This window comes from Lissotriton helveticus, chromosome 10 (genome assembly GCF_964261635.1).
Source record: "Lissotriton helveticus chromosome 10, aLisHel1.1, whole genome shotgun sequence".
Classification (NCBI taxonomy): domain Eukaryota; kingdom Metazoa; phylum Chordata; class Amphibia; order Caudata; family Salamandridae; genus Lissotriton; species Lissotriton helveticus.
Window position 1 is genome coordinate 172,146,966 of NC_136071.1, and position 12,955 is coordinate 172,159,920.

Sequence of the window (12,955 nt, forward strand, 5' to 3'; positions counted from 1 at the left end):
AAGTAAACTCATGTTATGTGCATAGGGCTTAAAATCATTTTGTTACTTAAGTCTGCCTAAGGGTAGGGGGAGATGTTGGGCGAGGGGCAGTTAGAGTGCATGGCAGTACACTTCTGCCCTCTCCTTATTCCACCGTGGGGCATGGCTGGCTGAAGCTAGCACTAAACATCAGTCACGGGTGCACAGAGCTGCTTTCTCTGCAGGGGCAGAACCACTAACAAGATTATTTCCGCAACTGCACCCTCAGGGCTTGCAGATTGTGCTTTCTGTGTAGTGTCATTCCAGACAGCATGCAGCTACTCATACAAACAGTTAAAGCAGCCCCACTATATTCTTACAAAAATGCATATCCACCTAAATAATTAAAATGTATGGGCAAAGAAAAAGAAAGGGCCATCACGTCATGAAAAAGTAAAATAGAAATTTTCGTTGTCAGATTTAAGTCTTTTGTTGTCCATTTACGTAGATGGAGTGTATCATGAAGCCTGGGAACATATAATCAAGTTACACCAAATCTTGTTTTTCTGCCTGTCAATGCTAAAGTTATCTCTTCTTGTGAAATATCTGCCCCCCCCCCGCAAAAGACAGAATTGTAACTCGGGGGAATTTAAATCCTACAAAAATAGGAAGAGTGCAGCATTTGCAAATAAGGTGTATTAAAAATAGTTTTATACCCAGTACAGTTACTATGTAATATCCATGTCCAGCAATACATGTCACAACTTAGCATACTTTTCCACAATTCCACCTACAAGTTCCGTGAAAAAAATATATCAATAACTGCTTCTTTTGTTGAGAGTAGTTCATACATAAGGCGTTCCAAGTTAAAATCTCCATCACATTCTTTTATCATAAATTTGTGAGAATATTTGCATGGTTTCAGAGGTTGGATTTGCAACCCACAGGAAAAATTCTCCTTGTCATGCAAAATTACTAGTATGCCCCATATGGAAAACAATGCATTTCAATAAGAAAAAAACCTGCAAGCTCCAGAATGCACAGAGCAGCCTACAGAAAGTCAGGACCTGCTGGTGTAACACAGGGCATGGGGTCACACGGTGACTATATTATGACAACAGGCCAGACAGACTCAATTGATTTTGGACTACATTTATAGGCCAAGTTTTATTGCTGGGTCCAGTACTACAGCTGTGTCTCTGTTCATACATCCATTACACTCAAAATCAAAACACATAGATAAAAGACATAGTCATTTACAACGCCAATAGCTCTAACTCTGACAAATGCAAGACCTATTGCATTGCAAATACTTGTTTCCTTTTGGAGCAAAGAGAGAACAGTCCAAGAAGAGATGCCTTAATCCTAGGCCAAGTGTTGTTGATCTCTCAGTGCAGTAGTTTGTCGACATGTCCCCCTGTTAGAGAAGTCAATAAATCAAGAGAAATTGCCTGGTCCATCGAAAGGAATTAAAACCCTCATGGATATAGATTCAGAATTTAGCTGCATGTACAGGCAGATTGACAATATTAAAGTCAAAAGTAACAGTTCACAACCTAAGTCTATGCCCTTACTTACAACTGGTCTGCATCTTTTTCAGCAGCACACCCTTGGAACACCCCTCAATAATATTCCAGATTTCGGCTACTCTGGTTTTAGGATGAATTGGCATTGGCCCAAATAATTTCTTAGGCCAGAAGGTACAGGTCTCCCATACACTGCTGTGTTTAGAGAGAATTGTATTCTGTATCTTAACCTTATTAGAACCATTTGTAGCAGGGTCTGACTCTATACAAGACATAGTTGGAATGATACTGAAGGTGCTAATTAGCACCAAAGAAGAGTGGGAAAAGCCAAGTCAGAGCATTTTGAGACCGCCCGGTACTGGTGCAAATCCAGCAGATGATGAGAATGTTCTGTCTCCCCAGGTCACGACTCTTGATTTTTGCTCGTAAGCAGGAAAACCTATGGTAAAAGTATCAAGAGGCACTACCAGAAATGGATCCGTGGTAGAAAGCCCTACTGCTTCTATAAGATATATTTTTGACCCTTGCCCTGTGGTTTCTGTAATACCTGGGTCTAATGTGACAAATTTCAAATCTGCCTCCTGAATTTCTTTATATCTTTAAAAACCAAACTCAAACTACAGTCAAGCATGGTAGTCTCAGCCGAAAATGTTCAAGTCAAGTGCAAGGGTACATAAAAATAAACGGCGATGAAAGAGTAGACCTAATAGGTGAATCTCTAAAAATACTTTGCTTCAGTGATGAGTGGATGCCCCTCAACATTCTGAGGACCCTACCCAAGGTCACCAAATGGTAGGGTTAAGCCCCAGCTTTCTAATCCCTGTTACCTCCCCTGGTGAGACGACTGACTCTAAGACGGTGGTTGCGACTTCTTCTATTTTGCTGTCTGGATGTCCCTCTGCACTTAATCCAACGACTGTTTCGTTTGTGGACACATGTAAAACGAAAGAAACTTTGATACCCTATGATAAGGAAGACACTGTGCTCCTTCCCCATTTTTACTCAGACCTATTCCTGAATCTTTCTTCTTTACTTGCATGTTTTGAAGAAAATAAACACTTGATTTAATCCAAAGCCGTGACCTGCCATTGGTTTCCCCGTCGCATTCTGGGCTGTGGACAAAGGGTAACATTTTGTTCTAATGTTGTTGCTAATATGGTACTGCCAAACATCGAATGTCTGCAATGCAAAGGTATCAATTTGGTCCCTGCTCACAAGGGAGTAAACAGGATAAGAGCCTAGGTCTGAGGGATAAAGAAGAGGGTGGACTTGTGGTCTTTTGTAAATAATGAGGGTCCGCCGGTTGACACAAAGGGGTTGAAAGTTTGCATAGGTATGAATAGAAGACGTGTGACTATTGGGCGTTCTGTTAACTCTCATGTTGATTGTGCTAATGATGAAATCCAGAAATGGAACTGGTTGGCAGGAGCGTTAAATAACAACCGTACTTCGCCCACTGCGCTACATTTTCATAACTAGCAATGAATTAAAAGTGGTCTCCTGGAACGTGGCAGGAAGAGAAGCTGCTTTGTTTAAGGGATATAAATGCCTCTAGGAGACGTGGTACGATGATGAGATTCAGTGTGACGACTTCTCTTCTGTAGATTGTAAAGCTACTCCAGCTAGGAAAGGCCTTGCAAAATAGGAGGGGTAGCAATTCTAATTACCAGTCAAATTAAATGGACATATGCGAGTTATAAGGAACCCTCCAGTCTTTTTGTGGAGGTCACTCTCCTTCCTAGTGAAGGTGAGTCGTTGGCACCAATTTTAGCAGTAAATGCATATATTCCCCCGGATGCCTCCTATAATAAACTAGTGTACAAAGTTTTTACATTTATTAAACGCACCTTAGACAAAGAATGTTTCCCATGTAATTTTGGTAGGAGATCTAAACTGTAAAGTTTCCAACCATGCTGTTAATATTTTCCGTGAAACGTAAAAGAGAAAGCTCTTCGTATCCTCCCCCTTCCCAATTTCATTTCCATTTAATACTAAAACTCCTAAGAGAGAGAAGATACTCCTCGAACAGCTGAGAAGCAATGATTACTTAATAGCAAATGGGAGATTACCATCTGATTCCCCCGAGCAGTATACCCCTCAATCTTCGAAGGGGGAGGCAATCTTGGACTATTTGATTGTTGCCTTTACCTCATTCCATTTGCTAGGCGACTTGCAAATAGTTGACTCCATCCCTAGCAATCATCGCCTATTGTTTTTTACGTTAAGGGTTAATACCTCCCCAGTTAGTTCCTGGAAATTTGATGGGGACTCCTCTAAATATAAAAAAAAATCTGGAAAAACGTAATGGAACCCTAAAATAACTGTTCTGAAGGGCATATTAGAAGATACTGTTAATTTTAACACTTGGGAGGTTGACTCTCTACACTGTTTTGATCAGTTTATGAAGCAGGTTTAAATAATTCAAATCGAAGGCAACCAAAGGTATCTAGAAAGGTAAATCCCTACTCTCTTCTTCAATTCAGAAAGCAATTCATTCTATATAGTTATGAGAGAAATTCCCGTTTGTCTTTATTAAAGAGGTGTATACACCGCCTAAAAGCAAGTTTAGGAAAGAAAGATTGCAATCAGATATGGATTGATTTGCAAGAAACTGTTTTTAAGAATCGGTTGAGAAATTTCTGGTAAACAGTTGCAGAAGGGTGTGGGACAAGGGTTAGGTCCACTCCTTCCCCAATAATGAACAATAGCTGGATTAATTTACCTCTGTTTTATATGTAGCAAATGGTCAGTTAAAAATGTCCCACATTCTGAACTCTAGTTTATCCACATGTAATTTTCCAGATAAAAAGGAAATAGAGTACGCCATTTTAGGAATGTGTTGCTCTGCTGCTATGGGACGATATGAAGTGCGAATCTCGGTAATAAAACAGAAAGCCACTCTTCGGGCTGCATTACCATGTTCGGTCTTTAAAACATGGTAGGAGTGCACAACACTCCCCCTCCTCTTGGACCGGTAGTATTATCATCCATCTATTTAAAAAGGGCATCGCAATAGCCCACTAAATTATCACCAGATTGTATTGTTAGATACGACGGGTAAAGTCTTTTCTAAATGTCTCCTGGCTCAGTTAAACACCTGGGCAGAGGACGGTAAATTCATACTATTAGAATAGGCGGGTTTTAAAAAAACAAACATGGTACTCTTGACTATATAGCTGCTCTACAATTAATCAATGAGAAGTATGTGTCTATTGGAGGATGTGTTATATATGTCACATTTATAGACTTTCCCACTGCATTTCCGGTGCTCTGGAAAAAACTGTCAATTCTTGCAATGCCAGTTACCTTAATGCAATAATTGTTGCCCTTAATTTTTCCATGCGGTGTAAAGTTTTACTAGGGTGTTATTGCGGTCATTCTAGGGAAATTCAGATAAAGAATGGTTTAAAATAAGAATGTCTATTAGCCCCGCTGCTAATTTCCCTATATGTTTCGGACCTACACCTCTCACAAAGTTCCTCCATATCTCCTATATTAGAGGGGCGGCCAATCTCATGTCTTCTGTACGCAGACAAAAGTGATTTTGGATCTTACTGCCAAGGGTCTTAATAACTAGTTGGCGGCTTTACAACAGTAATCTGATGCACATTATTTAAAAGTTAACACCTATAAAAGAAAAATACTCTGCTTCCATTGGAAAAAAAACTTAAATATCCCAACTTTCCCTGGTATTTGGGGTCTCAAAAACTGGAAGTGGTAAAAACCTATACCTTCCTAGGGAAAATAATGTGCAGCAATCTGAGTGACAGTGATCACATTCAAACAACACATGTAAGGCCCTATTTCAGGCCAAGGATTTAAATCCACTTTATGGTGCTACTTGTTGGAGACATTTCTCCCACTTCCTAGAGGTTTCTCGGGCTGAAGTCCCCACCACACTACTATATGGAGTGGAGCTCATCGATATTTTTAGATGGGAATTCGTGAATAGAACTAAAGGGGTAGGTACTGAGAGAGCTCACATCTCAATAGGTTTTGGCCGGGGTTGTTCTCTGGGTGGCTTGTCTTGAGAGGAGTGAGGAGGATACTCTAAGACATTATATTAGAAAGGAAATCTTGGAAGAAAAGAAGGATAAGACACTAATCTTCAGGAACGTTAAGTATGTCGCAATCCAACGCGGGCTAGAGTCAAGTCTTGTGCTTACGCTTCCTCCCTCTCAACTAAAAGTTAGTTTGAAACATGTTTCGCAGGACTTGAGCTTTCTTTTGGATAGCAAGGCCTGTGCCACAAAAAGGGATTCCTCAAGGTAAAACACACCCATATTTAAAATGGAATATGTCACACAGCGTTGGGTGCTTTTGGTTTCTGTCGCGAAGGGATAGCCTTCCTTTAAATTGTTTAACATCTAAATGGTATGGAACCCCTGAAGTTTGTAACTTTTGTCAGAAAGGGATTCAGGATTTGAATCATGTATTATTTGTTTGCCTCGCTCTATTATTGCATTGCCATAAATGGCTGAGGCCAATTTTCCTGAAACTTTCAGTTTGATCTTCTTTTGAAGTTTTACAGACTTTAATTGACACTCCTAATGAATTGTTTGATCGAATTTTTAACTTTTCCAAATGCTTCCTAAACTTATATTAGTTTAGCTGTTAACCTTGTGCTAAAAGATTTGAATTTGGATGTCATAATGTATTTTAATTTTTCAGAAAAACATTTCAGGTTTAGCCTATTTTTATGAATTTCAGGTTAATAATCTGAATTTGTACAATTAATTTTATGATTCTTAATTTGTCACAAACTGTGCATGTAGTATTTATTTGTATGATCTTCTGTGTGGATCCCTTCGGTGTTCCGAAATATTGAATAAATAAAACTTGAAAAACACGAACTTGTAAGGGAATAATCTGGTCTCAAAATATCCATACCTTCAATGTCTATCTACCAGCATTCATTGATACTTGTCAATTTCCTGGGCAGCAAATGGTGTATGTTATTGGAAAAAGACAAATGTTTTATGACTTGGGGAGATTAACTCTAAAAATGCAAAATAATTGAAATCATTATTGAATCAAGAAAAGATTAATCGCATACATTCATTATTATCATTTCTCTTTCGGCATAGTCACAGATTCCGGTTTGGCTTAGGCAGCAGTTGACAGTATATAAATGGTATCCATCACCTTTTTGTTTGTAAAATGGTCTTTGCTTTCACCATCCAACTCGAACTCTTTTTCTTTGTTTATCACACTCTACTAGGATTCAGAAAATACCCAGGCTATTGGTTGGTGCAGCTGATGGTTATCTGTACATGTACAACCTGGATCCTCAGGAAGGGGGCGAGTGCACACTAATGAAACAGCACAAGTAAGCACGGCAAAAGTGTCTTCTTTCATCATTGTCCAGAATTTTTTGTGATTTCTTTTTTTATTTTTGCCAGCACCAAATTACTTTGATATGGCTCTTATTTCTATTATCTTAACCATTCCAAATGATTGCTGTGAGAAGTTAGCCTGGCATATGTTGTCCACTATTCTAGTGGGCACCTTGCACCAGTCCAAACGACCCTTATGGTGATGGTTGTAAAGTCAACCTTATAGACCAGCTATCCTAGTGGTAGCATGGACAAGCAGTCTTAGGCTAAAACTTCAGAGAGTATGTGAAGCCAGCTGTTTTACCATATATAATCCCTTGAATACCAAATGAAAGGACACCACACAAGGTATATATCAAATATATATGTATTTATTACTAACACAACCCCTCTGTACTCTTTGAGGTCAGAGTTCGAGATACGTTACAAGTTACTCATTAAGCATACTATAAGTTGCACAAATACAATTCTGCTCTAGGGGCTTCACGAACCATATACTAAGTAAGTGGTATAAGAGCCACTTCAGGAAAGGTGAATAGGCCTAGGGCCTTGGGAATCGCTGGGGCTACACTACAGGACCAAAGGTTTGGAAGGAGGAGACCCACGGGAGACGCGTGCAGTGTGGGAACACAGACGCAAGCTACCATTGACTTACAATGGAGAACAAAGAAGTCACAAAGTTACTGATTAGGGACACTTCCTGGTGGACCACGGTGAAACCCCTTTAAACTAGGACACTAGGATAGTCAATACCCACGGGAGCACCGGAGTACTCGAGTTACCTCACCCAGGGAAGCCGGGTGCATAGGTGTCTTTTCGTGTCGGGTTTCGTCGATGATTTCAATGGAGACCTGCAAAAGAAGTGCTGCAGGCGGCTGAAGGAAGAGTGTCCGGGTGGATCCCAGGGTGGATCAAGGAGCTGGAGAACCCGAAAGCAGAGAGGACAGAGTCTGGGTCACTAGCCAGTGACCAGGATGGAACCAGGTGATGTCGCAATGCAAACAGGTGAAGAGGTGAAGCTTGTCTCTGCAGCCACGAGGACCAGGAGGCGTCGACGACGACCAGGAGCTGGAGTAGAGCTGTCCCACGAAGGCTCTAGTTGACTGCGGTGTCGGTATCCGGATTGGACCCAACAAGCCTTGGTAACCGCAACACATGCAGGAAGTGAAGATTTGCTTCAGTTCAGACCAGCAAGGTCTGAGGAGCTTCTCTTGTGGAAGGAAGCTGGAGCAAGCCCAGAGCAACCAGGCAAGTGTTGAAAATTTAAAGGATCGTCTTCAGGGGGCTCACTAGCCAACGGGCTAGCAACCGGGAAGTCGCGTCGAGCTGAAATGCAAGGAGCGGGCCCCACGCGGCACTCATGGAGTGTGGAGGGCTGAGCTCTGGTGCAGATGTTGCTCGGGTCTGGGGCTTCTCGTGCCCCAATGCACAACTGCGAGTTACCTCAGGAGTCGATGCAGTTAGCAATTTGCAGGATGTCCTGTTAGTCTGGTTCCACCTCTATTTTGCCCGCCACGGGTCTCAGCTTTTCTGTGGATGTGGGTCGGAGTCCTAGAAGTCTGGAAGTCCAGTCCTGAGTAGCTGAATCGTCGTGTTCCGTCGGGAGCGTCGACAAAGCAAACCGGCAAGTTACTGGTGGTGCCTGTTTGAACACGGTGGTCACGCCTTGACCACAAAGGAGATCTTCTTCAGTCTTCTAGTCAGCATAGAAGGTCGAAGTCCAAGAGTTTTGTTTCGTAGTTTCTTTCCAGGGTAATCTGATGTCTCTAGACACAGCTTCTAACTTTATACCAAACTAAGGGGCTGGATTACCTGCTAGGTCCCTCCTATGGGTGGACCCTGAGAAGGGGCTGGTTACACCCCTTTCTCTTTGTCCAGTTCTCGCCAGAGCTGGGGCTGGAGTGCCCCAGCAACTTGTTTGAACCGGGCTATGCATGGAGCACCTTGTGTGCCCCAGGCAGTGTCTCATTTTGCAGCCCTCCCTGCCCCAATACCCTAAAAGCCTGTCTGGAAAGGTGCTAGCACCTCCCAAGGCAGGAAACCTATTGTCCAGACCTCCCCTGCCGTAGTTTTGTCTAGCAGCAGGAGGTCAGACTCGTGTCTGTGGCAGCAGCATCCATTTTGTGATGCTGAGGCTCTGTTTAACTTTAACCGGGTAAAGCAGTAACTAGCATGTCTTCTCCCTCTAGAAAGGTGGAATGCTACCCCCGCCGACAGAATTGGCGGGTGGGTAGTATTCCAAAGCGTTTGACACCTTACACGACATGTTTTGATAAAGCCAAACCAAAGTTAGCATTTAACCACGAGGATTAAAATGCACTTAAGAGTATATGGTATGGCTATATCATAGAGCAGCTATAAGGACATGGTTCCGAAAGCTGCAGAGGGGCTCAGCTCATGCTAGGGCACCCTCTCACATAAAACCAAGCACTCTGCCTCCAGGATTGTTAAGGCCTGCCATAGGAGTGACTTATAGGTACATATGTGTCTATATATATAAGGGTAGATATAGGTATACTATATCTAAGCAAGGGATGATTACACCACCTTGCCCAGGCTGATTGATCAGCCTGTGGTGTCAGTTTGGATGGCCAGCCAGGGGTGGCATAATACATGCTGCAGCCCCTGGTAGGCCTTGGATGCACCTATGCCCTGGGTACCTATGGTACACTATACAGGGGCTCTCAGAGGTGACCCAATTAGGTATGTATAGGCTGTCCTGTTTTCAGTTTCTATTTTTGGTAAATTCTGGTGTTTTTTTTTCAGTGTTTTCAATATTTTAAAAAACAGTTATCAGTGGTTACACATTTTGACGCCACTAAAAACAACAGAAAAAGTGTTTTTCCGGTGTTTATAGAACGTTTTGCTTTTATCATTGCTTGCTTTCTGCACTGAAAGAGCATGGTATATAGACAGTGTACGTATAGTGTATATGAGGTACAAAGAGATTTTTGCAAATTAATCTTATTGTAGTACACCATACAATACTTCGTCAGTGAGTCTTTGGTCATGTGCGCTCGTGCTTTCCTTCCCATGTAAACTTCTGTGAAAAGGCCCTCTCAGCATTCATAGCCCCATGGGCTGTGAACCGTCAGCTAAGGGACGCAGTTGGGATGACTCTTTCTTTGATGCCACATAAAGCACAAAATGATAAATATTTGCGTTTTAGTTCCTGGGCATAAGAAAACAGTGCATCAGAATGGACTAAAAAGTCAATAGCATCCCTCATTAACTCTGAAGATTGTAAAGATGCTTTCAGCATACCATCTAACAAGTGGCAAGGATCTCATACAGGGAATCACTTCAGCTCGGGTATCAATTTTGACAAGTCATCACACAAATGTTTTATATACATAGCTGAATCACTGCAAATACAAACAATACCACTCCAATCTTTGTTGAACTTGGAAAGAACCTTTTTTACAGAGCATAACAAGTGACACTGCGTTCCATGTTTTCCAAAAGTCTGGTGTCACGTTTTCACCACTATCCCAGATGCTTGGTGATATATATACTTGTCACTATACCTTGCAATTAATGTTTAAAGCCTGAGGTGTTGGCAATTCGCCTACTATCAATACTGACCCACTAGAAACTTTGGCCTGATGTATTAAGGGTTTTTACCCATTCTCTGTGGGTAAATGTGATGACACATATTAGGAAAGATTTTTATGAAAATAGCCATTTTACCTATCAGTGAAAGAATCAAATGCAGCCAATATATCAAATGTGAGCTTGATATGTCCTGATTCTCAACAGTTTATAAAATAATTATACTAAACCTAAAACGAGATACTAAACCCTGCATCTTTAGACCAAAGGCCATAAAACTGAAAAAAGTAAAAGGAAGAAGAAACAATATTTTAGTGGCATCCCTAAGGAACAAAACTCAAGAAGAATAATGTTAGCCAGTCTTTCTTACTGCTAGCTTGTATAACAAAGTTACATTTTATTGACCCCTTCAGTAAGAACAAAATGTCTCTTTCACGTTCTTTTTCCTTTCTTTGAATGGCATTTAGTTTGTGGTTGTGCAGGTGTTTTTTCACTGTATATATGTTTTCACCGGTGAGGGCTATTTTTCTTTCAGTGGGGTTTTATCAGTTATTATAGGTTTAAACCTAAAACCCCACAGCCTAGGTATGTACCTAAAGTACATGGAGTACATTTTACAGAGAGATCAGATAACCTGGGGCCCTGAATAGCAGGATCTCAGGCTAACTAAGTAAAAAACCAGCTAAACACTAGGCAAAAAGTTTGGGTAACCATATAGTCAGATATCCACTTTCCTGCATTTGCTATTTTGAAACAAATTTTCAAGAGCAACATGTAAATATTCATTTGTTTTTCTTATAGATGTAGTTTTTTTGTCACCCCATGCTCCTTTCTTGCAAATGGTTGGACGAATATTGTAGCCTCAAAGACCAGCATAAAGGTTCTGCCTAAAAGATACCTTCGAGTTTAGGAATCATAGTGGAACTCTGTGTATGTGGGACCATATCTTTATATGTCATTTTGACAACATTTGAGGTGCAACCTACTACTTAGTCATGGTCATCTACTCCAATTTAATGATTCTATGTCTTATCGTTACGGTGTAGGCCAGTGTGCATGCCCTGTTTTTGTAGATACAAACTTCTTTGTTTATCTCATATTATAGTGGTGTGGAACATTTCCAATATTCTGTTGAGGCCACTCAACATCCATACTATATTTAGCTTGGTGCACTTGCACTGCTCCCACAAATTAATCTGAACATACCACCGTAATTTTCATTCTACAATTTCTAATTCCTTCACATTTACCTAATGTTTAAAACAGTCGCAGACCCCTAAGTAAGCTTCATGTACCCCCAGGGGTCCCTGTACCACAGGTTCAGAGCCACTGGTCAGGGGTGAAACTGGTAAGAGGTATTTAGACTAATCATGTTATGTTATGTTAGTTTCGATTTATATAGCGCCAAATCACCGACAGGTCTCTTAGCGCTTGCTTTGGGAACCCATTCTGGCTTTCCCTGCGAGATTACCCCTACTGGGCATCCCCAAGGTGAAAACCAGGCATCCCTCCTCGGGGGGCCGTAGTGGAGATTAAGCAAGCTATTGCCCAGAGCTGCAGAGTGTGAACCCATGATTCGAGTAGGCACCGAGGCGAGAATTATCGAGTCCGTGGACATTTGGGCTCAAGACCCTGCCGCGTCGGGAATTGAACCCTGGTCCCGGGTCTGACCTCTGCATCAGGGTCTGCCTCCTCTAACCAGTGAGCCACACTTCTCCGTTGGTAATACTTATTGATAGTGTTGCAAGTGTTGGTCCTAGGTACTATTGAAATGTTCAAAGGTGTCTTTGTTTTATTGAGGTAGTGAGGTCGAGTAGTCACGGAGAATGTTATGGATTAAGAACTCATCTACAGTTTAGCACAATCAAATAACCGTCCCTAATGGGCAGTGTTGAGCCAGAGCTATAGTTTAAAAAACATATATCCTTGTTTATATTAGAGCATCCAAATGTCCACCCTAATTTGTCGGTTTTCCCATGACTCCAAACTTTGTTTTATAGACAGTGTGCCAATGGAGATATCTCTAAAATCCTTCCCTACTGGGGATGTGAATAAGTTGTTACATGATGTGCCCCTGTTGTAGGCTACTATCGCTGCCACGTGTACCTTTAATGATGAATGTCTAACAGGTGAGTGAGGTATGTTAATTCAGTTTCCTGTTTTGTCCTTTTCCACATATTTCTGCTTTCCGTGCACCAGTGAATGTATCTTTTCCATTTTGCATCATAGGACTTTCTTGTGGTAGCTCTTCTGGTTTTCTTAAGGAGTTCCATTGTTTTGGGCAGCTGTTGCCCGAACTCTAGATATTCAGGAGCCAGGCCGCTAGGCTGAGTGTAGCTGGCTCTGGATGGTACTCTCCCTTCCTGCATTGCTAGCACACCCTGTTCTGCTTTGATTGTGATAATTTGTTTTGTCCCTTGGACATCTCTAGCAGGCCCGAGTTCCAGGTCTGCCTCACCCACGGAGGGGCTATGAGGATGAGGTTTGTCCCTGGTGGTCTGACTTTTTTCAGCACTTTCAATATGAGGGGAATCGGAGGAAAGTGTAGGCAAATCTCCATGACCAGTTTATTAACGGAGCATT

General features: G+C 41.7%; 1 protein-coding gene across 1 annotated transcript in view; it reads left to right on the plus strand.

The window, feature by feature from the left end:
- Nucleotides 1-12,955, plus strand: part of WIPI2 (WD repeat domain, phosphoinositide interacting 2) — a 171,389-nt gene that overhangs the window by 117,693 nt on the left and 40,741 nt on the right. Inside the window, exon 10 of the mRNA XM_078665016.1 lies at nucleotides 6,706-6,813. Coding sequence (XP_078521142.1) covers nucleotides 6,706-6,813 — 108 coding nt within the window. The remainder of the gene's footprint in view (nucleotides 1-6,705; nucleotides 6,814-12,955) is intronic.